The sequence below is a fragment of the Ambystoma mexicanum genome, chromosome 6p, assembly GCF_040938575.1.
Source record: "Ambystoma mexicanum isolate Mex_15411 chromosome 6p, UKY_AmexF1_1, whole genome shotgun sequence".
Lineage (NCBI taxonomy): Eukaryota > Metazoa > Chordata > Amphibia > Caudata > Ambystomatidae > Ambystoma > Ambystoma mexicanum.
In genome coordinates, this window is record NC_090935.1 from 626,254,427 (window position 1) to 626,278,977 (window position 24,551).

Sequence of the window (24,551 nt, forward strand, 5' to 3'; positions counted from 1 at the left end):
CCGTCGGTCTGAGGGTGATGACTGGTCGATAGTCTCACATCAATTTGAGCCGACCGACAGCAACTTCGCCAAAAATGAGAAATAAATTGACTACCTCGATCCGAAATTAGAACCGAAGGAAAACCGTGCAGTCGGACGATGTTTTCGAGAAATTCTCGGGCCAGAGTTGCTGCTGTTGGCAAGCCTTTGAGCGGAATGAAATGCGCCATCTTGGAGAATAAGTCCACGATTACTAGAATCGTATTGTATCCGGAGCATGGAGGTAGATCGGTGATGAAGTCCATAGAAAGCGTATGCCAAGGGCGAGGTGGGATGTCAATAGGGCGTAAGAGGCCTGCTGGTCTTTCCTTTTGACTCTTGTTTTGGGCGCATACTCCACAGGACATTATAAAGTCTCTGATATCTTTTTTCCAAGACGGCCACCAGAAGTAGCGCTTGATCTTTTCTGAGGTCTTGGCCATACCGGGATGTCCTTTCATTAAAGAATCGTGATAACAAGAGATTACTTTTTTCTGTAAATCTGTGCTGGGTAGGTATAATCGTTCTTGGAAATACAATAAGTTGTCCTTTACTGCAAAGTCCTTTCCCTGCAGATGCCAATTCTGTATGTCTGCTGGAGTTACAAGTTGCCTGGCTTTATCCTTAACTTCCTCTATGGATGATTCTGTGGCGATTACACCCAGAATTCTTTGTTCGGGAATGATTGGTACAGGTTTAGGGTTGATCAAGTGTTCTTCCACTCCCATCCGAGAAAGGGCATCAGCTTTACCGTTCTTTGTACCAGGTCGATAGGTAATTATGAAGTCAAACTCGGCAAAGAATAATGCCTAACGGAGTTGTCTAGAGGATTGGGCTTTTGTCATGATCTCTGCTTCCAAAAGATCAGGACTTGCCCGACTCCCTTGGAAGCAGACCCATAACCCCGGTTCCGAGTGCCAGCCAGTCCCAATTGGGACCTTTGGGACCCTGTCCTGGCGCCAGTGGCACCAGGCTCATAAAGATGCCCAGTCCCAGCGCTGGAAGCGCCGGGCTCATAATGCTTGGGTGGACTTACCTGCAGCAGACCACGCTGCTTACTTACCTGCCAGTTGAACCCCTGATCCTCTTATGTTTGGGACTACTTTTCCTGTTGGGTGGGGCAGGAGCCACTCCCTAGGTTCAGAACACTGGAACTCTTCTGGAAAGCAGGAACTCTTTTCTTAGGCGTGGCTGTGGAAGGAGACATCTAAGCACTACAGGAGGCTATTTAAACCACACCCGATGGATGAATCTTGCTTTGCGTTATTCTGCATTCTCTGCAGCAGAACGCTCATCGTGTCTTCTGCTTCTGATCCTGGGCCTAAGGGAACAAAGGCTTACCATCCTGGAATCCAGTCTTCAGCAGCACCTGTAAAGACAAAGAAAACCGGTTAGCACTACGGTCTTCAGTGGCAGCGCATCTCTTACCTGGTCCATCGGCTGTCACCAACGCCTCGCGCTGCATTCCGGCATCTGAAAGACAAAAGCTTACCAGCTCTTTGCACGCTCCGGAACCTTTGGCGCTGCATCCCGCATCTGAAAGACAAAAGAAGGTGCGTTTAAAGACATTGGGCAACTTTATTACTCACATGCCATTACTCCTTCCCACGCCGAATCCAGTGGGTATTCCAGCACCCTTCAGCTTCTCTAAAGCTCCGAACTTGTACCTGCAAGATAAAAAGACAGTTCGAGCGCATCGTGAAGCAGGCAACAAGCGCTTACTTACGTGCTTCCAGGCGCTTCTATTCATCACACGGGCTCCATCTTCAATTCACTTCAGCCCGTCATCCGCCATCGCCGGAACCCTGCAAAACAAGAAACATCATTACTAAAGACTTTAAAGACATTAGAATTACTCGAAACTTACCGTTCGTGCAGTAAACGACGGACAGCAGTCCTCTGAAGTCAAGAGGCCTGCTCCCCTTATCCAGTGAAGAAACTGGTTACAGCACCCTGCCCCGAGGCAGATGGAGAGCACGGCGTTCACTTACCTAAGGTGAGAGCGTTAACCTTTGGGGTTCTACAGGAGAAGAGAAAGGGAAGAAGAGAGACACATTCAATAACCCAGTTCCGTAATCCCATATTTTCTATCTGCAGACATCTTACCCTCCGAGTCAGACATACAGTGCACAGAGGTCCAGCCCAAAGAGCCAGCCGTGTGTTACACATCCCCTTTGAAGATACGGTATACGCCCAGTCAAGACCGGCGCCTCTACGGGAATCAGGTGAGCATTACAGCTTTTGCGGTTTTCAAATATTGCAGGTTTCGGTGATCCGTAATCACAGTAACGGTGTGTCGGGCCCCCAGCAGATAATGCCGCCAAGCCTTAAAGGCAGACTTGATAGCCAGAAGTTCCTTGTCAGTAATTGTGTAATTGATTTCAGGAGGCGAGAATTTGCGGGACCAAAATGCCACGGGATGCAACTGATTGGTTACCGGGTCCTTTTGTGATAGAACTGCCCCCATGGCAAGGCTTGAAGCATCAGTTTCCACGATGTAGGGGAGTTCGGGGCGAGGGTGTTTTAAGATTGGTGCAGAGATAAATTTAGTCTTCAAATCCTGGAAAGCTTGTTCCGCCTCGGTAGACCATTCACAACGTTTGTTTTTCTTTAACAAGGCAGTGATGGGCTGGACTATTCGAGAGAATTCGGGGATAAACCTGCGGTAAAAGTTAGCGAAGCCTAACATGCTTTGCACACCTTTTACGGAGGATGGTGATGGCCATTTGAGAAATGCATCAACCTTCTTTGAATCCATACGCACTCCGCCAGGTGATATGAATCCCAAGAATTCAACTTCAGTCACGTTGAAAACACATTTTTCCAACTTAGCGAAAAGTTTGTGTTGACGCAATCTTTCGAGGACCATTTTCACGTGTTTCCGATGTTCAGATTCCGATGAAGAATAAACGAGGATGTTGTCAATGTAAACAACAACACACACATCTATGAGCTCTCTGAGGACATCGTTCATAAAATATTGAAAGGCGGCCGGGGCATTGCAAAGTCCGAAGGGCATGACCTGATATTCAAATAGCCCATACTTGGTGCGGAAGGCCGTCTTCCATTCATCGCCCTCTTTTACTCGTACCAAGTGGTAAGCTCCTCTAAGATCCAGCTTTGTATATATGCATGCTTTTCTGACTTGGTCCAGGAGTTCAGGGATCAAAGGTAACGGATATCTATTCTTAACGGTGATCTGGTTCAGGGAGCGATAATCTATACAAGTTCTAAGGTCTCCTTCCTTTTTTGGAACGAAGAACAAAGCTGAAGAAGCAGGGGACTTGGAAGGACGAATAAACCCATTTGCCAGGTATTGATCCAGGTATTGTCGAAGGTGAAGGTTCTCAGGCTCGGTGAGGGCATAAATTCTACTACAAGGAGGAGTAGATCCAGGTATCAGGTCTATCTGGCAGTCATAAGACCTATGAGGAGGTAGAGAGTTAGCCTGATCCTTCCGGAAAACATCTTGGTATTCTAGGTATTCGGGAGGTAACTGGGGAGTCTCTGAAGAAATTGCTGCCAGTGCAACACCAGGTGGAGGGTGACAAGTAGAGACACATTCTGGAAACTGGACCGTTCTTGCTCGCCAATCGATGAGGATTGTGTTTCTCTAACCAAGGTATTCCTAGAATAATCTGAAACTGAGGGGCCTTGATCACATCGAACACGATCTTCTCATGGTGTCCATCTTGACTTACTAGCGTCACCTCTTGAGTGGTATGCGTTACTGGCCCGGAGGCTATCTCCGTACCATCCACCGTAGTAATGACGTCCTTTACAGCCTTGGGACAAAGAGTTAGATTCATCCTCAAAACCATTTCATGATCCACATAATTGCCAATGGCACCGCTGTCGACATAAGCTTCAATTGCATGTAATCGATCCGGATTATCAGGGCTAATGAGGACCATAGGTATCATGAAATGCGAGGTCACGGAACTGGTTTTCACGCTCGGCAGGAGGACCTCTATTCTTGTCGGGCGAGGTTGTTTCCCTGCTCAGAGTTTGTAACTTTGGTAACTGCAGCTCCTACTGCCTTCTTGGCAGGTTTCACCGGACAGTCTCGAAGAAAGTGCCCTGAGTTTCCGCAATAGAGGCATAATTGCAACTGTTTTCTCCTTTCCCGCTCCTTTTGTGTTAGAGGACCTTTCAGACCCCCTATTTGCATGGGTTCCCCGGAGTCTACTCCTTTGGAAGGAGTTGGCGGTTTGGAAAATACTCGAGCATCAAACTTGGAACGATCGGCCTTCCTGTTCTGCAGTCTGTGATCTATTTGAACGACTAAGTCTATATAGTCCGAACAATCTTGTGGGGGTTTCACTACTTGGGCTAACACATCTTTGAACTCTCCACGTAGACCTCTATAAAACAGCGTAATCCTTTTGTCCTCAGGCCATTGAGTTTCCACTATCAGTCTGTTGAAAGACGCAATATAAGCCAAAAGGTCTTGATTACCTTGTCGCAACGAAAGAAGCTCATTGTCCAAGGCCTGCCCCTGTGAATGTCTTGCGAACAGTTTTTCCATACTGAGCTGAAAAGCTTGAAAATCATGGAGGACCGGCTCATCTTGATTTACTAGAGGGATCGACCAGTCTGCTGCATTGCCACTAAGGTACGAAAGCACGAAAGCTACTTTAGCTTGATCAGTTGGAAAGGCTGCTGGCCGGCATAAGAAATGCAACCGGCACTGATTGATAAATACTGCAAACCTCTTTGGGTCACCAGAAAATCGTTCGGGCGGAGCCAGAGGTACATTCCCAGGTAGGTTGATCTGCACTGGATTCATAGAGGATGTAGAAGGAAGATTTCCCCCAGATGCGGGTAACGGGGTCTGTCCGGCTTGTGACTGTAGCAATTGTCTAGCGAGATCATCTGTTCGCTCCTTGGAAATAATCAGTTCCCTTCTTAGAGCGTTCGTTTCCTGACGGGCTGCATGCACTTCTGCCCTTAGTTCCCCAAGTAACTGGGCTAGCTGGTCGGTATCCGAGGTTTCCATAGCGCCTGGACGGGAGTTTTGTGGTAGGCTTTGCGTTCTGTAACGCTCACCTGATTCTCGTAGAGGCGCCGGTCTTGACTGGGCGTATACCGTATCTTCAAAGGTGATGTGTAACACGGCTGGCTCTTTGGGCTGGACCTCTGTGCACTGTATGTCTGACTCGAAGGGTAAGATGTCTGCAGATAGAAAATATGGGATTAAGGAACTGGGTTATTGAATGTCTCTCTCTTCTTCCCTTTCTCTTCTCCTGTAGAACCCCAAAGGTTAACACTCTCACCTTAGGTAAGTGAACGCCGTGCTCTCCATCTGCCTCGGGGCAGGGTGCTGTAACCAGTTTCTTCACTGGATAAGGGGAGCAGACCTCTTGACTTCAGAGGACTGCTGTCCGTCGTTTACTGCACGAACGGTAAGTTTCGAGTAATTCTAATGTCTTTAAAGTCTTTAGTAATGATGTTTCTTGTTTTGCAGGGTTCCGGCGATGGCGGATGACGGGCTGAAGTGAGTTGAAGATGGAGCCCGTGTGATGAATAGAAGCGCCTGGAAGCACGTAAGTAAGCGCTTGTTGCCTGCTTCACGATGCGCTCTAACTGTCTTTTTATTTTGCAGGTACAAGTTCGGAGCGGCTGCAGGGTGCCGGAATACCCACTGGGTTAGATGTGGAAAGGAGTAATGGCACGTGAGTATTAAAGTTCCCCAATGTCTTTAAACGCACCTTGTTTTGTCTTTCAGATGCCGGAATGCAGTGTGAAGACCTCCGGAGCGCACGAAGAGTAGGTAAGCCTTTGTCTTTCAGATGCCGGAATGCAGCGCGAGGCGTTGGTGACAGCCGATGGACCAGGTAAGTGAAGAGCTGTCACTGAAGACCGTAATGCTAACCTGTTCTTTCTTGTCTTTATAGGTGTTGCTGAAGACTGGATTCAGGATGGTAAGCCTTTTTCCTTAGGCCCAGGATCAGATGCAGAAGACACGATGAGCGTTCTGCTGCAGAGGATGCAGAATAACGCAAAGCAAGATTCATCCATCGGGTGTGGTTTAAATAGCCTTCTGTAGTGCTTAGGTGTCTCCTTCCACAGCCACGCCTAGGTAAGAAAAGAGTTCCTGGGGGGGCGCTGTTGCGCCGAAGTAAGGTGGCCGCCTAACTGCGGAGCTCCGTGTTGGGAGAGCGTACTAACCCGAAAAAAGGACTCTTCTGCTGCTGCTATCCTCCTGCGCACAGGCGGTGCTGCCTCCTGAGCACATCCGCGGCACTACTGCGGACTTCTGGCCCTCGCGGCCCCCCCCTGGGGACCGCACTGCTACCCTCGACTCGGCCGGGATAGAGTGCGCCTGGCCGCCCGCCCGCGGCTCCAACGTCCGCGGCTCTCCCCTCCACTTCAGAGCGTGGCGCTGTGGGCCGCCGTGGGGGAGGGGCGCCGGAGTCCTGGCCGGCTCCCGCGGGGGCCTGTGCTCCATCGACTGCCTCATCACCCTTCTTGGGGACCCCACGCACCCTGTCTGGGCCCGTGATCACCTGCATTTGCTGGCTCCCGTGGCGCTCGTGATGCCGCACCACCTGGCTTCCCAGTCTCGTGCCGCGGAGTCGTCGCTGCAGGCCCCCGCTTCTCCGCACCACCTACCATCGGCGCCCCCCCTCCAGCGAGGCGTTGCCCCCCTGACCCACAAGGTAGGGGGGTTCGGGGGGAGGGGGCCGCTTGGATTTCTCTCGCCTCCCACGGTCCAGGCCGCGGCTGAGCCTACGTGCCGTGCTAACCACGGTGCTGTCCCCTACCCGCTTCAGTGGACTCTGCCTGCAGCGATCTTGGACCCTGAGCCCCAGCTTACACCTGCTCTGGGGCACCGCAGCTCTCTCCGGCCTTCATCTCTGCCCCCCCCTAACTCTGGATCTGGACCCCTCACTGGGCAACCCTCATGCAATACCCCTCTCAGAACTACCTCTAGCCCACGGACGATTGGCTTCCCTCACCTGTTACCAGCCGGCTCAACTGTGTGGGCTTCCAGCGCTTTCGGGCTTTTGCCAGTGGCCCGCCAACAGCCCTGGAGGAAGGGTCCATGCCCCCCACAACTGCGGAGCCGCCCCTACACACCACAAGTAACCTTACTCCTGGCCTACCCCTCTGGTCTTTTGTACCCGACGGTCTCGCTCTGTCTGCTCTGTCGTGGACCCCTGGTGCCTTCCCCGGCCTCGTCAGCTGTTTTCCACACCTTCCCTTCTCCCCACCTGGTCGCCCTGAGGTCCGTCGATCGGGAGGCATCCCGCCATACCTGCACCTGATCCTGGACGCCGCACGCGCTCCGGCAGCATGACCAAGGGAGCCGGGTCCAACAAGAGGCAGGCCTCGCTAAATATGTTTGCTAAAACTCCCTCCAGGCCACTCACTAACCCCCCTGAGGAGTCGCCAGTCATCGCAACTCCCTCTACCTCCGACGACTCGCAAAAAATGTTGGAATACATGCGCGAGGGTTTTACCGCGCTCCACACTAAGCTGGACGATATGAATGGGACCATCTCATCCATAAAGGCCCATATCGAAAGGACAGACAGCAGGGTCGCTGAGATCGAGACAAGGGTGGGCACCGCAGAGGACGACCTGGTCTCCCTTCGCACGGCTGTGGCCACCCTGACCAGCCGGGTCTCTATGGTTGAAAAGAAAAATGACGACCTTGAATCCCGCTCTAGGCGGAATAACCTCCGCATCGTCGGCATTCCGGAGGACGATATCGGTGAGCCCATGGAGGACTATGTGGAGCACACCCTCTTGACCCTCCTGGATAACCCCAAGCTTTCGGCACAATTTGCAGTGGAGCGTGCCCACCGCTCTCTGACCGCGAGACCCAGGCCGGGTGCCCCACCCCGCCCTATCATTGCTAGAATCCTTAATTTCCGTTATCGCGACGCCCTGCTCCGTGCGGCCAGGGCCAAGGGTGAGCTTCATCTTGGTGCGGCGAGGATACACTTGTACCCGGATTATTCTGTGGCTGTGCAGCAGGAGCGTAAGACCGCCCTCGCGGTGAAAAAGAGACTCCGGGACCTGGGGGTCAAGTACTCCATGCTCTTCCCCGCCAAACTGAGGATTGTACACTCTAATCAAACACACTTTTTCACTATCCCCGAAGAAGCCTCGAAATTTATAGATGAACACTTTCCTGGTTGATCTGGGCGGGGTTGACATTGGTGGTGTGGTTTCTCGATGACTGCTGTTGTAACTGGGCCGTGGTCGGGGATGCCACGGTGCTCCCCCCCCCGCGATTGCCCCTATTCATCGTACTTAATTGTGGCTCATGTTGCGGTGGTTATCTGTGTGGGTGTATCTCGCACCCTGCTGTTACACCACTAACTGTAACGATCATCTCTTAAGGGTCCCTTCCCGGAGTCATCCGACATTTCATCCCAGTCACTCTGTTTGATTTGATCGCGGAACCCAGGTTCCATCTAGCTAAATATGCACCCATCTATGTTGCTACCGCGTCTTATCACACGGCTGCACCCCGATCTCCATTGGGCCCACCCTCCCACGGATTTGGTCCTGAGGCAACTCGCATGCACTCTAAACCGCCTTGCCTAATCCTACTACATAGCATAAATCTCCTTACGCTCTCCCGGTCCGGCGCGCCATGGCCCGGCCGCAAGCAGACCCCCAGGCGTTGATGCCTAAAAGTTTATTTTTGTTGTGGTTGTGCTTGGGTTTCGTCCCTCTGATTGGGGGAGGGATGTGGGTGGGGGGTAAATTGGGAATGTTATGGTTTGTAAAAGTCTTGACAGCCTCTAGAGGCGCCGCAGGCACCATGTGCAATCAATTCACACATATGGCCGGAGGGCCGCGTACCACACGGGCACACCCCGTTCACCTTACTGGAATCCACACTTATCTACTCCACCATCACCCCCTCAAATATGGCTGATACGGCTCTTACCTTTATGAGTTGGAACGTCAGGGGACTGGGCAACCATAGGAAGATGAGACAGATTCAGCTTCACGCTGAACGCCACGGAGTTAAGAACCCACGCTCGCTCGGAGCATTGTGCGAGTTTTGCCAAACAATGGGGCCCCCAGAGGTATTATACTAACTACTCCACTCAGAGCCGTGGCACCCTCACCCTAATACATAAAAGCCTGAAGTTCACCTGTCAGCACTCCCACATAGACCCACTCGGTAGGTTTGTACTCATCACTGGTATATTACAGTTACAGGAGATAGCCATTCTGAACATATATGGCCCCAACATTGACGACCCTGACTTCTACCTCCACCTGGCCACTCTACTCGAGAGCTACCCCCTAATTCCCATTCTATGGGGCGGTGACTTTAACACGATACTAGATGTCAACCTGGATAGATCGGGTTCTCGTCCCCGCCAACTCTCTAAGGCAGCATACTCTATCCTTACCTCGCTCCCCCGCCTGGCATTGGTAGACCCCTGGCGCCTGATGTATCCTGATGACCGCACATACTCCTTCTACTCCTCTGTGCACGACTCCCATTCCAGGATAGATAGGTGGCTTGTCACAGATATACTCGTTAGATGCATTACCCACTTAGCCATTCTTCCCAGGACACTATCGGACCACTCACCTCTACTACTCTTTGAACTGGGGACTAGATGCCAATAAAACTAGACAGTGGAGACTTAGCCCCCACTCACTCCTTGACCAAGTTTTTGCGTCTGAGCTCGAGACCTCTATTGAGGAATATTTCGAATTTAACTTACATTCTGTCCCAACATATGCGGTGCTCTGGGAGGCCTTTAAAGCACACACTAGAGGGGTTGCCATCTCCAAGAGCAGTGGCATACTTAGGGACATCCGTGCCGGTATTGCTGCCTGCGAATCGGCCCTGTCCGCCTATGAAACCCAACACGCGGCGGACCACTCCCCGTCCACACTGGCGCTCCTAGGCTCTGAGTTGGACAGGTTTCGTGGCCTGGCGGAGCGCGAGGTCAGGTTCCTAGATTCTCCTCAATCTGCGAGGAGATATGGCGAGGGTGAACGTCCCGGCAGAGTGCTGGCTAGACTGCTGCGCCGCGAGTTTGGGGCCCCCCATATCCCGGCCATTTCTAGACCAAATGGCACACCTGCCACCTCCCCTCAGGACATCAATTCTGAGTTTCTCGCATTCTACACGTCCCTGTACTCGGAGGTAGACAGTTCCCAGATCTCTGACATCAACTCCTTCTTGGAGAGTCTTCCTCTATCGATCTTGTCAGACGACGCCAGCGCCTCCCTCGAGAGGCCTTTCGCCCTAGAGGAAATTGTGGAGGCCATTGAGTCCCTCGCATCCAGTAAAGCCCCCGGCCCCGATGGGATTCCGATGGACTTCTATAAGCTATTCAAGACCCAATTGGCACCGCATCTACTGATGCTTTGGGAAGAATCATGCGACAGTGGCATACTTCCACCGTCCCTCCGGGAGGCGTTGATTACAGTGCTCCTTAAATCAGGGAAAAACCCTACGCAGTGCAGCTCATACCGTCCCCTTTCTCTGATCAATAGCGACATTAAAATATTTGCCAAACTACTTGCTAACCGCTTGGCCCCGTACATGGCCCACATTATCCATCCGGATCAGGCCGGCTTCGTTCCCGGCAGGTCCACTTCCCTGAATTTGAGGAGACTTTTCAATGTAATCACCAGGATCGACCCTACCAATCAGGCAGTGGCGGCCGCATTGGACATGCAGAAAGCTTTTGACTCAGTCTCATGGAGATACCTATGGTGTGTTCTTGAGAAATGTAACTTCGGTCCTAATTTCCGTGCCTGGATAAAGCTCCTTTATACCGCCCCGTCTGCCAAAGTCCGCACAGAAGATAGGTGCTCTTCCCCCCTCCAGATTTTTAGAGGAACTCGCCAGGGATGCCCCCTCTCCCCGCTTATCTTTGCTATTGCCATGGAGCCCTTCGCCGACATGATTAGACAGTCACACTCGCATAGAGGGCTGCGCACATCGGGCCAGACTGACATAATCTCCCTCTACGCTGATGACACTCTGCTCTATGTTCGATCCCCTGTAGACAACCTTCTGCCCATACTGAAGGATGTGGCCCATTTCGGTGACATATCCGGTCTGAGGATTAACTGTTCTAAATCTGTACTGTTTCCGCTCACAGACTCCACACAGGCTCCCCCCGAGCTTCATGGGTTCAACTGGTGTCCTGACAGCTTTACCTACTTGTGGGTTGTGGTCTCCCGGCACACACCTCAGCTGCGCGATGATAACTTCCACACCTATCTAACTACCCTGCAGGCCAAGGCCACCAGCTGGTCTAAACTTCCCCTCTCACTTGCAGGCAGGATTGGTATACTCAAAATGATTGTGTTGCCCCAATTACTGTACCGATTTACCAATCTGCCTCTTTGGCCGGGGGACAATTTTTTTCGAATGCTTCGCAGCATATGTAACACTTTCCTGTGGCACTCCGGGGCTGTTCGCCTCAAATTTTCTAAGGCATTGGGAGGTTTTGGTGCACCCGATTTTGTCAGGTACTGGGTGGTGGCCCAATCACAGTTTGCGGCATTTTGGTTCAATACTGTTGACCCCCCCCCCACATGTTCGCCTCGAGAGGCTGTCCGTATGTGATCGTGTGATTGGCTCCCTGATCCTCCAGCCGATCCCCCCCTGACCCGAATTCTGCGAATCCAGTGACCAGCACATCCCTGGCCTTGTCCAAATTCTGGTCCATGGTCGACGCTCCCTATCCGTTCCACGGGGATCTCCCATTGTGGAACTTCCTGCCCGGTGTCCCGCACGTTCCACTCTCAGTGGTCACCCGCTGGGCCACCGCGGGCTTCCTCACTCTGCGTGACGCCTTCGAGCAGGGAAACTTCATAGAATGGTCTGACCTTCCCCCCCTGCTCAGGCGCCGACCCTCGGTGTGGCTACAGTACTCGACACTCCGCGGACACCTCAAAGCCAGATACTCAGACTTCCCTGCCCTGCCCCCGGATGAACCGATAGTGGAGGAGCTCTGCTCCTATCTCTCCTTCAGAGGAGAAGTGTCGAGGCTCTACTCCTTACTACAGTCCAGAGCGGCTCCCCACTTCACCGAGCTTCGACGCAAATGGGAGAGGGATCTTGACTCAGAGATCACTGATGAGGTGGGCTCGGATGTGCGTCCACACCCACGAGGTTTCCTTTAACACTAAATTCAAACTCATCCAGTTCAAAATCCTGCACAGATATCATTATACACCTATGAGACTTCATCGCATGTCCGACGCTAATCCCCCCTCTTGTCCCAGGTGTGGCGCAGACCAGGCTTCCTATATGCACATGTTGTGGCTCTGCCCCCGGTTATCCCAGTTTTGGTTAGATATTTGCTCTACATTGTCTGACATTCTGGAACACCCGATAACCCCTACCCCACTGCATTGTTTTTTCCATGACTTCCCTCAGTTGCCTCGAGATTTCAAGAAACTAGCGGGTCTCTGTATGCTGCTGGCAGTTCGCTGCAAATTATTATGTTGGCTCCGCCCTAGAGCCCCTACCTACACACAATGGCTTTGCTCGGTCACATGGGCTCACGACACCGAGCAGTCCTGGAGTGCGATGCAGTGTTCCCGCTCCAGGCCGAGGGATATCTGGCTGAGATTTCGTGACTATATCTCTGCCCTGACCTCGCCATCAACCTCTGCCACTGCCTCCCCAGGCGGTCCTCCATAGTGGATGTCATGTTAAAATGTATGCGTTGATAACTTGCACTCTCCATTCTGCAAAAACGTCATCTTTTGATATAAATTGTATTGCCTGTAATTCTCATTGCGTGCTTTCTGCACTGGTCCTATGTGGCTCCCTCTTGTTTTTGTTTGTTGTGCTGTCAAGCTAATAAAAAAGAAGTTTAAAAAAAAAAAAAAAGAAAAGAGTTCCTGCTTTCCAGAAGAGTTCCAGTGTTCTGAATCTAGGGAGTGGCTCCTGCCCCACCCAACAGGAAAAGTAGTTCCAAACAGAAGAGGATCAGAGGCTCAACTGGCAGGCAAGTAAGCAGCATGGTCTGCTGCAGGTAAATCCACCCAAGCATTATGAGCCCGGCGCTTCCAGCGCTGGGACTAGGCATATTTATGAGCCTGGTGCCACTGGCGCCAGGACTGGGTCCAAAAGGTCCCAATTGGGACTGGTTGGCACTCGGAACCTGGGTTATGGATCTGCTTCCAAGGGAATTGGGAAAACCCTGACCTTTTGGAAGCAGAGATCATGACACTTGGTCAGCACCACGTTGAGCTCCCACGTCGGGGCCGGAGCCTTCACCGGCGGGAACGATCTGAACAGTCCCTTCATGAATTCTTTCACCAGACGATGAGACCACAAAGACGTCTGCCCCGTGGTTATGGTGTATCGGGAGATCGCAGCAAGATGAATCTTGATGGACGCGTGCGCCAGTCCAGCCTTGGCCAGCGTCAGAAGGTACGGCAGTACCTGGGGAGCCGTAATCTGTAGAGGGTTAATCTTCTGTGCGTGGCACCAGACAGCGAACCTCTTCCATTTGTGTCCATAGCATTTAAGAGTTGAGGATGCCCTGGCCTTTGCAAGAACCTCTCTGCAGTCGGCCGGTATGTCGTAACCTCCAAACTCTAACACTGCAGGAGCCAGGCCTGCAAGTTCAGCGATTTCGGGTAGTGATGGAGGATGGCGCCTCCTTCCCTGGAGAGAAGATCCGCGTCCACTGGCAGCTTGATTGACGGGGACGCTAACAAGTCCAGGTGGTCTGGGAACCAGATCTACCTCGGCCACGCAGGTGCGACGAGGATCATCCTGCACCGTGACCTCTTGAGCTGGTTGATGAGCCGGATCAGCAATGGCAATGGAGGGAACACGTATAGAAACAGGCCCTCCCAGGGGAACGAGAAAGCATCGCCCATGCTCCTCGGCTGGGGAAACCTGCTGGCGAACCTCCGGCACTTGGAGTTCGTCGCCGTCGTGAACAGATCGATCTGGGGTGTGCCCCACCGTCGGAAGAGGCGGTCCACTAGATCCTGTCGTAGTTCCCACTCGTGGCACGAGCGCAGCTCTCTGCTGAGCGAGTCGGCGATGGTGTTTTTTATACCTGCCAGATGAAACGGCACCAGAAACATCCCTTGGGTGACAGCCTAATGCCACAGATCCTGCGCCTCCTTGGACAGGGCTGGGGACCTTGTTCCGCCCTGCTTCCTGATGTAGAACATGGTGGTGGTGGTGTCGGTGAAGATCCTCACCACCTTGCCCTTGAGGGACGGAAGAAAGGACCCGAGGGCCCAAAACACTGCACGGAGCTCCAGGACGTTGATATGGAGGGACTTCTCCGTCGGAAGCCAAAGGCCTCTCGCGTGCAGATTTTCGGTGTGCGCTCCCCACCCTTCCAGGGAGGCATCCGTGGTCACTGTCTCCTGGTGGCCGGGGGTCTGGAAGTCCATGCCCGCCGTCAGATGCGCGCGGGTGCCCCACCACCAGATCGCTCGTCGGAAACTCTCGTCGAGTGTGATCCTCTCCTCGAAGCTGCCCGTCGTCTGGATCCAGCGCGCGTCCAGGAACTCCTGCAACGGGCGCATCCGGAGCCTGCACAGGCGGATGAGATAAATGCAAGACGACATCATTCCGAGGAGGGACTTGATGGACCTCACCCTGGCCGCGTCCGCAACCAGCATCCGCTGCACCTTGCCCAAGATGGCCCTCGTCCTTTCCTCCGACGGAGAGGCCAGAAGCGACACTGTCGAGCTTCGCTTCCAGAAACAGTGCGTCTTGCGCGGGCACCAGGTGGGACTTGGCGTAGTTTAAGGAGAATCCCAGGTCCGTGAGTAGTTGGACGGTCCTTGCCGTGTGCTCCACGGCGAGCTCCTTCGTATTTGCTTGGATGAGCCAGTCGTCCAGGTACGGGTAGACGTGGATCCCCTCTCGGCGCAGCTGCGCCGCCACTGGTGCGAGGCACTTGGTGAACACCCTGGGTGCCGACCTCAATCCGAAGGGAAGGGCTCTGAACTGGTAGCGACGCCCTTGGACCACGAACCTGAGAAACTTTCGGTGTCCCTTTAGGATGGGAACATGGAAGTAGGCATCCTCCAAATCCAACGACGACAGGAAATCGCCCTCCTCCAGTTGACCCAGGACGTGTTGGAGGGTGACCATCCGGAACTTCTGTGTCTTGATGAATTTGTTCAGTCGTCGTAGGTCCAGGATGGGACGCCATCCTCCCGTCTTCTTCTTCATGAGGAAGTATCTTGAGTAAACTCCGGAGCCCCGAAGCCTCTTTGGGACGAGCTCGATGGCGCCCTTCTTGAGCATCGCCTTTACCTCCAAGAGAAGTTGAGGGACGTGATGTTCTTTCCTGGCCACAGGGGGGACGCGCGGGCACCTCTTTAGAAACTCGAACGCGTGACCCTGAGCTAGGGCGTCCAGCACCCAACGGTCGGTGGAGATGGACTCCCACACGCTGACGAAGCTCGCCAGCCGGCCTCCCACCGGGGTGCTTCGGTGGGGGCCCGACCCCACGGCCGGTTCAGTCCTGCTTCGACAAGGCTTTGCCGCCTTGTCCTCCTTGCCGACGACGGTGGGGTCCGCCTGACTTGCCTCGTCCCCTGTAAGCTTCCTGTGACGACGAACGGGCCGCTTGACGGTAGGTGGAAAATCTGCCGCTGGAACCTTTGGAGGCACCCTGTTTGCCTCTGCCGCTCCGAAAGGGCGGCCGCCGTTGCTGGAGAACCCCAAGAGCCCGGGCCGTCTCCGTGTCCGCCTTGATGGCCTGAAGGGAATCGTCCACTGTTTTCCCAAACAGGTTGTTTCCGTTGAACGGCATGTCCAAGACTCTGGTCTGCACGTCCTGACTGAAGTCGGTAGCCTTTAGCCATCCACGCCGCCTAAGGCACACGCCGTTGCCCAAATGGTGAAATCCAGTGTCAGCGATGTCCGTCGCAATCGTAATGGCGTGGTCCGACGCCACCTCTCCTTCCTGCAAGATCTCTAAGGCTTCCACCCTCTTGTCAGGTAGAAAGTCCAGCAGGGGGGCCAGTTTGTACCACAACTCCCTGTCGTAGCGGGCTACGATAGCCAAGGCGTTGGCCGCCTTAATCGTCGTCGCTGCCGACGAGATGACTCTGCGTCCCATCGTGTCTAATTTCTTTCCCTCGCCGTCTGGTGGGGAGGTCGACGTAGAGGCCGCGCCCCTCCCCCCGCTTTCTTTCTGGCCGCCGCGGAGATGACCGAGTCCGGGGTCGGCTGTGCCCGAAGACACAAGGGGGCCGCCGATCCCTTCTAGCCGGCGTCGTGGATGGGTTCTTGAGGAGGGCGAGGCCCTCATCCCAAATATCGTCCAGTAGAGGTACAGCGAGGACCGTCTTCCTCTTGGCCTCGCGCCATTGATAAAGGAAACCTTCCTTCTTCTCTTCCGGGCAGAGCTGGAAAAGCTTGGATGCCCTGGCGATCATGGAGTGAAACGATCCAATCTCGTCGGGCGGGGAAGCCCGGGTGGGAGGTGACGGGAGATCCTCGTCGTAAACCTCGTCGTCTGTACCCGTCGCGGCCGTGTCAGTCCCCGTATCATCCCCACGTGTCGTGGACGGGGAGGAGGGCTGAACAGGGCGCGATGGCTGAAAAGGAGGTGGAGGATGAATCTTTCTTCTCTTAGGGGGAGGGCTCCCAGAAGGGCCTGGCTCCGGGTCCCCCGTCGGGAGTGGTTCCTCCGTTGGTGGTAACGGCAGTCTCGTCCTTATCTCCGAGCATAAGGACTGTATAGCCAACAAAATGGCCGCCGAGTTGTCTTGCGGCACTGGTTGAGGTGAGTCCGACGGGCGGTCAGGAGCCCCGTCGGCACCCTCGACGTTCTCGTCGTCTCCTACGTCGGGGTCCCTCCCGACGGGCTGGTCTTCTTCCACGCCAACGCTGTGGCTTAAGACTTCGACCAGCTCTTCCTCAGAGGTTGAGGCCGAATCCACGATGACCTCATGCCCCCCCTTTTTCTTCTCCGTCTGAGGTTTCACGGGGGTCCTGTCGATGGGCATGAAAGAGGACTCCCTCCGCGGTGGCAGGGAGACTCTGGGCCCCGAGGTCGCCACCACTGGTGTAGCCTCCACAGGCTGAGCCAGGGCCGCCGCGACTGTCTCGATAGAGGCCTTGGCCGGATGGATTAAGTCTTTCACCACCTTAGGTGCACTCACCGCCTTCTCCTTGGGGGGGGGGGGGAGGGTCACTGCCTCGCTCCCCCTCCGATGGGGCCTTCGAGCTCGACCGGGGTCTCTCCAGGAGCTTCGCCGGGTGCTCGGCCTTCCTCTTACCCGAGCCAGAGCGTTGGCTCGTGGTTGATGGCGCCGGGGAGGATGCGCCCTGCCTGGCGCCCGTAGAGCCCGACCGTTCAGCGCTCCCGGTGCCAGCGGACTCGCGGTGCTTGGCCTTCTGTTGGACCCCCGTCGCCGGGGCACCCCCAAAGGTCTTAGAAGACCGCTCGGACTTCTTCTTCTCGCCTGACGGGCTCTTTCCTTCCAGCCAGTTGGCGAGACGTTGATGGCTGTCCTTCATGGTCCGCTCCGACATATTGCCGCAAAACGCACAGTCCTTCTCCACGTGCGTCTTGTCCTCATGTAGGCAGTAAAGGCAAAGTGAGTGTTCGTCCTCCTTAAAGACATTCTGAAGCTGGCATCCAGGGCAGACCCTGAACAGCTTTCCGGGAGTCAAGCTTCCCTTCTCCTGGGCCATGTCCGAGATGGGCCTGAGAAACTTCTGGAGTCCTCCAAAAGCGTGGCTCGACGAAATCTTCACCCTTGAGGGGCGTAGAAGAATCCGACACGGGTCCCCATTGATCAGATGAAGAAACGGTGGAGCTTGAGGCTCTTTTGACCGAAAAAAAGAGCAATTTTTTGAGAAAAAACGTGAAAAATAGCACTAACGCTTGAGAGCAATTGCACGAGGATCCCAACACTTGAACGTGCGGTAAAAATCTGAAGATGGCTGCCAGAGGCGGAGCTTAGGTAAAGGGCAGTCATTGGCTGTGGTCAGTATGACGCAGAGATCAGTGATTGGTTACTACTACGAAAGACAGATCAGAAACGAAACTGATACTGATTTTTTCTTTACCGAGGATTCCCAGCCTGACGACGGGGAATATTCATGAGCATGTGAATCCATGCCAGACCCCATGCTTAAGAACATGCGTTATCGGTGTTGGAAGAGGGCATTTCGGTGGGGCGTCTTTCCCCCAACAATGCAAGAGGCAGTAATAACGCTAATTCTGAAGCCAGACAAGGACCCCCCCCTCAACTGCGCTTCGTACCGTCCAATAACCTTACTGAATCTTGACAAAGATATTTGCTAAGGTGTTGGCGGATCGCCTGCTCCCACATATCTCACATTATACACGCGGACCAGTCCAGTTTTATACCAGGTAGGTCGACATCACCAAACTTATGCCTGCTGTTCGCAATTACGGCCCAGATCGACCCCAATGTGCATGGAAAAGGCATTTAACTCTGTGGAATTCAGTTACCTATTCCAAGAACTGTGTCAATTGGAGGTCCCACAATATTTTCTCTCGGCAGTATGGTTGCTGTATGCTGGGTCATGTGCTTGAATTGGTATCGGTGACACAAGGTCTCGGATCTTCGAGTGGGGTGGGGGACCAGGCAAGGATGACCGCTCTCACCCTTGATTTTTGCGGCAGCGATAGAGGTAATGGCGGGTAGACTCCGCAGATTCCATGGAACCAGGGGCTTGGTGATTGGGGGAGGGGGGGGGGGGAGGTACTAGGGAGCTGATCTCACTATAAGCAGGCGATGCAATTTTATATTTCAAAGAACCTGCACGCAATTTGGCCCTGCTGACACAAGAGGTGGCAGGATTCGGGTCTCAGGATCAACAGGGCTAATTTCACTCCATTTCCTCTAAATGAAATAACGGTTCAACCATCAAACACTGAAGGATATAGATGGGAGCAGATGGTGGTTATATATTTGGGTGTGCGGGTGAGCAGAAATGACAAAACACTATTAGAGCACAACCATATAAAATATCTGCATACCCTGAGGACTAGGGTGGAAAGGTGGTGCAGGCTCCCCCCTCTCGTTGCTGGGTTGGGTCGCGGTCGCCAAGATGATAGTGATCCCAAGCTCCTGTATATTTTTCACAACATCCCACTGTGGCCTGGGCTGGGCTACTTTACGGAGGTACAGGCTCTACTGGTCAAGCTGGCATGGCATCCACGGAGTCCCCGACTTAGTTGGGAAACGCTAACCCTTCCTTGGGACAGGGAGAGGGGGCGGGGAATCGGTGCACAGATGTGGAAGTATACTTTCTAGCATGCTAACTATATTTAGCATTGCTATGGATATGCCGGGGGCCCAGGAACCCCCCCCCATGTGTGCAAAGAACAAGGCTCGGTGGACCTGTCCTCTCTTCAAGGAGTGCTGATCTCTGGCAGAGTGTCAGAAAAATGCAAATTGGATCCTGTGGCATGTACAATACACGCATGGAAAGCTGGGGGTAGACCTTCCCTTTGACCCGGGTATTACCCTTTGGAATATGGAGAGTCTAGCGCCGACATGTGAGAAAGCCATTATTCAGGGGCAGGCATCAGCCGTATGGAAGACATGTTCCCAGATGAGTCTTTCGTCAGGCAGGAGTTATTTGAGGAGAAGATGGGGGCAGGCTTTCAGTGCAGGTTACAGTACTTTAGAATGAGAGCTGCTTTCAGAGAGTGGTCCCCTGGGTTTCCGGAAATTCCCCGTACTACTCCGCTACTGAAGTACATCAGGTGTTCTCCCGGGAATAAGGGGTCTCTGCACTCAGCTTGCCCCTCCACCCCCTTGGTCTTGTGTTAAACTGCACTCATTCTGGGAGGGGGTGGCAGATACCATCTCCGAAATGCTGGGGCAGCCTATCCCTTGTGATCTGCTATGTGGTATGTTTGGGTGGCTCCCGGGGTTGCCAAAGTAGTACCGGAAGCTACCTTTGACCTGTATGATTTTAGTCGGGCGCTGTATATTGAAGTGGACAAGCTCCCCCCCCTCCCGCCCCCCGGTGATGGGTACATGGCTAAAAGACCTAACCTTTTAGGACAAAGAATATGCTAACCTCTGCGGGCCACAAAACCTATATTTGGAGGCCCTTCATAGCCTATTTGCAGTCCCGCAATAGGGACCCAGTCTGATTAGTGGTTATGGCTGGGGGAGGGGAGATGTTCCGTCGCTGCACTGTCTGCGTGGGCCACCCGAGCTGCCCAGAGGGTGGCCTGATTCCCCATGACCCTTTGTGTCCTCCCGGTCAGCAATGTATGTTTTTAAAATAGCTTAAGTGCCCAAATGTCTGCCTTATCCGGACAGTAAACTGGTTATTTGATGTATTTGCCCTGTATCTGCTGTTAGAATTTAATCCTGTACTGTATGACTGTTTTTGAGACATGAGTCGTTCAATAAAGTTTAAAAAAAACAGAAAAAAAGGCTGCTCCTGTGAGTACATCTCCCTCCTCATAAGGGAATGCCAGATAAGGATAATCTTATAATTGACCTGAAGGTCTTACAGCCTTAAATTTGGGGGCCGCTTTACATGGTCACTTGCTCCACAGATTACACAAGATGCGGAGGATCTTTTTAAATAGGGAGGCTTACTGTGGCCAGATTTGTGCTTGGGGTGGTAAGTCCCCACTACCCTTTACTTTATTTCCACGTGACTTATTCCCTTAGTAAAACATTTTATGGGCCTTATGGGAACCAGGTTTTTCAGTACTCTTTCTGCTGTTTTCCCTCCACATGCTTACCAGAAGCACTCTTGTCCTTATGGAAAAAACAATATTCAGAAGCAATGAACAGTTTCTAAGGAGTTGTAACCAACAAATCTGCCAAATGCGGGTTCAACTCAGGGGAACAAGAAGCAAAAATATGTTCCAGCTTAACAAGTGTTTATCATGCCTTCAAAAGTGGCTATCTTGTGGGCTTTAACCTATTCACATAAGTTCTTCATAGAATCATTCACATTAGGCGATAGATCCAAGTGTCATTCACTTTTCTCTTGTGGTCTCTGAACCTCCAGGTATTTGGCAGGAGTATTCGCAAAATTGAAGAGCACTGCCTGCTTTTTTAAATCTTTTCTCCCCGGCTTCCACAACCCCGGGAGCAACATTCTGGGGGGAAGTTTGCCGATTAGCCACGCAACCTTGTCAGACTCATTCCCCTCTTGTACTACACAAGCACACTCAAATGCAGCAATCAAGAATTACTCTCATCCTAAGCATTGTTCTGACTGGACTGGTTTCAAGTCATGCAGCACACCTCGGTACTACTTTACCAATTATATTCGTGGGCAAATTTGTAGCATGCCGTGGTGCAATTATTCAAATTATTATCAAATAACTTATTTTGAAGTTGCGAAACATGTTTGGGTGTCCCATCTGTGCAGGTGTGTTTGGTTTACAGGCACCAACTGCATATGTGGGTTAGAGGAAGAGGTTTTGTTGGAAGGGGGAACACATAGGGATAATCTTCCGGTTGCCAATTTTGGCGTGAGAGTAGCACATTTTAGGGTTTTCAGGGTTTCCCCCCATTAAATACAATAGTAAAGAAAACAGATAAGCGGACCACCCCAGACAAGGGGCAACAAGGCACATAGAGCAAGTATGGCATAATATTTTTTTCATTTAAATAGATTAGTTTGCGAGAAAGGCACCACAACATTTTGCGCAATTGATTTCCTCTTTATTCACACAATAGATTTAAAAGAAAATCATCACTTAGATGCGGGATACATCATTAACCATATCTTTACAGAATGTGAGAGCACTTCATTTTACGTGCACAAAATGATTAGCAAAGTGCTCCATGCCAAGGTTGACCAAAAAACGTGTTTACAAGACAAATGGATGGAGTTGTAAAGCAAACTGCACCATTCTTTGACGTTTAAGAAGGGTAAGTTGTATGTAAAGGTTTGGACCGTTAATAACCATTTCATAAGGGTATACACCCACTCATTTACTAAGAGCAAATTATTATATTTTATTACAGGAACCGTTACTACTCACCTTGTTACTTAACTCTGGAAAAAACACACTTTGATAAGGGAAGGATTGGTCATCTACAATATGCCAGTGCAAAACGTTGAACTTATTGAAAGCCATTGCATCCTGAACAAAAGAAAATAAACATTCGGATTTTAATGAAATGCGTCAATAAGCGTTATGACAAAGTCAACTTCCAGAAGACGATGAACACATTTTTTGTTAGACATTCAGTGATGTGGGGACTGCAAATCTTTCAAACTATCGATACTGAGCTGGTTGTAAACAGCAGATTTAGGAACAATGTTAGTCTTTAACTACATCTACGTTTGACAAGCAGAACATCACAGTTTAAAATTATTAACAATAACAAAAGAGTCAGACACTGCTATAACGCTGCTACTCCACGCGTACGTTGGTCACATTATTAACTTTTGAAAGGCAAAGAAATGTGCTCCCTTACTGTTGCAGTGCTCGTACACAAAGACTTTAAGAATAAGATTGAATAGAAGGAAATCTTATCGAAATCTGGTTGCATATGGCAACCCTGGATTGCAGACGGCGTGCTGCTCTACTGTGATTATCAGATGGGATCATGCTATGGCGGGTCGGCTTCTAGCCATCTATGATTACATTGGACAACCTCTTACAACAAGGTAAAGTTTCGAATTAACGACTCAAAAACGGAATCAATTTCGAGACTAGTGACAGATTGTAAAACAGCAGGCTTCACTCAGAAACGCGCTACTACAGAGGACAGTGGATTTAAATGTATATTGAACCACATGGAAGCAAGTAACCTTCTTTGCTCCTACTAGTTTCTCAAACCCCACCCTGGAACTATAAGGCCATTATCCCAGCTGATTAGCAGGAGACAGGCACTTTCCAGTAAGAACTTTTACGAGTCTGGCAGTACTTGGGATGCACAAAGTGATTGAGGGTGGGTAACCTTTCCTTGAAAATGGGCTCTCCAAACAAGGGACAGTAGTTAAAATCAACAGGTTATGTTTGAAAGTGTAGAATAAAAGAATGTGGTTGGCAGTAAAGAAATAATTAACACGAGCACTGGAAAAGGCAATGATTGTGGTAGGAGTTGTTTAATGTTGATAACAGACGTATGGACCTTTGCATGGTTCACTGTATGTGGGTAATTAAAAAAAAAAAGACTAGTAGTAACATTCATTTTGTTGTAATGAAGCACCAAAACGTGCTTCACCGTTTGGTTAGTGCAATATGTCAGTCCCTGCTAACTTTGCCATGTGCTCCAGTGCTTTAAAAGTATGGCTAAAAAGGCTAGAATTAACCAAAAAGACTTCACATGTAGCATGCAAAAATAATACATTTGCTGAAGTTAACAATGCATAAGTCTTAATATTTTATAATATAAGGATGCAATTGATACATATTTTCTTATTCTAGACAAAACGGCGGTTAAAAGCACAACAGCAAAAGGGATGGATGCCACGCTGAGGCTGCGTGGCTAGTAAAGGAGGGTGTATACATGTGTTCAGTGTTCACCTTTTTGTAGTAAGAGCAAAGTACCTAAAATTACTCATGGACTACGCTGGATAATCTTGGGCAAGCAAAGCATAGGATTATTAAGTCTCACTTTCCCTGAAGGAAAAATACCACTTTCTAAACGTTCTCGGTGTGATACTTTCAACCAGTTCTGGATTCCTAACCAACAGTAATTTATATTCTTGGAACGGAGTCCCATACCTATAAAGGGTAAAGCGAAACTGCAAGTCCCAGACAACCCCAAACTAACATATTCAGCGAAATTCTAAACCAAACCGGACTATTGGCCATTTCACTTCAAACTAGCTTTCCCGGACTGTATCCAGTGCTACACTGGAAATAGTGGAAATGGAGCATGGATGGTTTGATTTTGGGATCAGTCTTGTAGGGAGTGGCAAGAGTTTGATGCATTAGTTGAGGGAGAGGTAAAACATTGAAATAAAAAAAGCCCTATCCTTTGGGAGGCGAAAATTCTAGGGAACGCCTTGCAAACAAATGCATTTGATTTTTTTCAGTGACTATGGTGTGAGGAGAAAATAGCAAATTGCTTGGGGCAGATAGGTGGTTGTAATCAGAGACTAACGAAGTGAGTCCGCGTTTTCAGATGAGAGCATACCAGTTGTGGATAAAAGATCCCTGAATTTGGAATTGGGGGGGGGGTAGATTCACTTGCTCTAACAGAGCAACATAAATCATTTGGCTAAGGAGAAGCAACCATTCTGACTGCCAAAATGACTCAAGCACCTAAACGTTGCCGGGGGACAGGAAGGCATGCTAAGAGGTCCTTTTACAGCAGCCACCTCAGTTGTTTTGTTCATCGGTGTTCAGATGCATCTCCTAATTTAGCCTAGGGAGGATTTTGGGAGGCCAACCTATTCTGGTGAACCGGAAAGTCAAGTCTAGCCAAACACAATCAATGTAGGCAGCAGAGCAGCAAGCCTTATACTCAGAAGGGGTGTGGGAGTGTTTTAGGGCTATAATGAGAGAGCAGAGCACTCCAATAATTCTATCTGGAAAAGTATAAAAATATACAATGATGTATTAGGCCTTTAGTAGTATTTAGTATTTATTAGGTTTATATAG

General features: G+C 51.3%; 1 protein-coding gene across 3 annotated transcripts in view; it reads right to left on the minus strand.

The window, feature by feature from the left end:
- The window catches only part of HEXB (hexosaminidase subunit beta), a 903,874-nt gene that overhangs the window by 583,798 nt on the left and 295,525 nt on the right, over window positions 1-24,551 (minus strand). For all 3 annotated transcript variants that reach the window (XM_069627487.1, XM_069627486.1, XM_069627485.1), the window contains exon 6: window positions 21,975-22,076. In XM_069627487.1, the coding sequence (XP_069483588.1) occupies window positions 21,975-22,076 (102 nt within the window). The remainder of the gene's footprint in view (window positions 1-21,974; window positions 22,077-24,551) is intronic.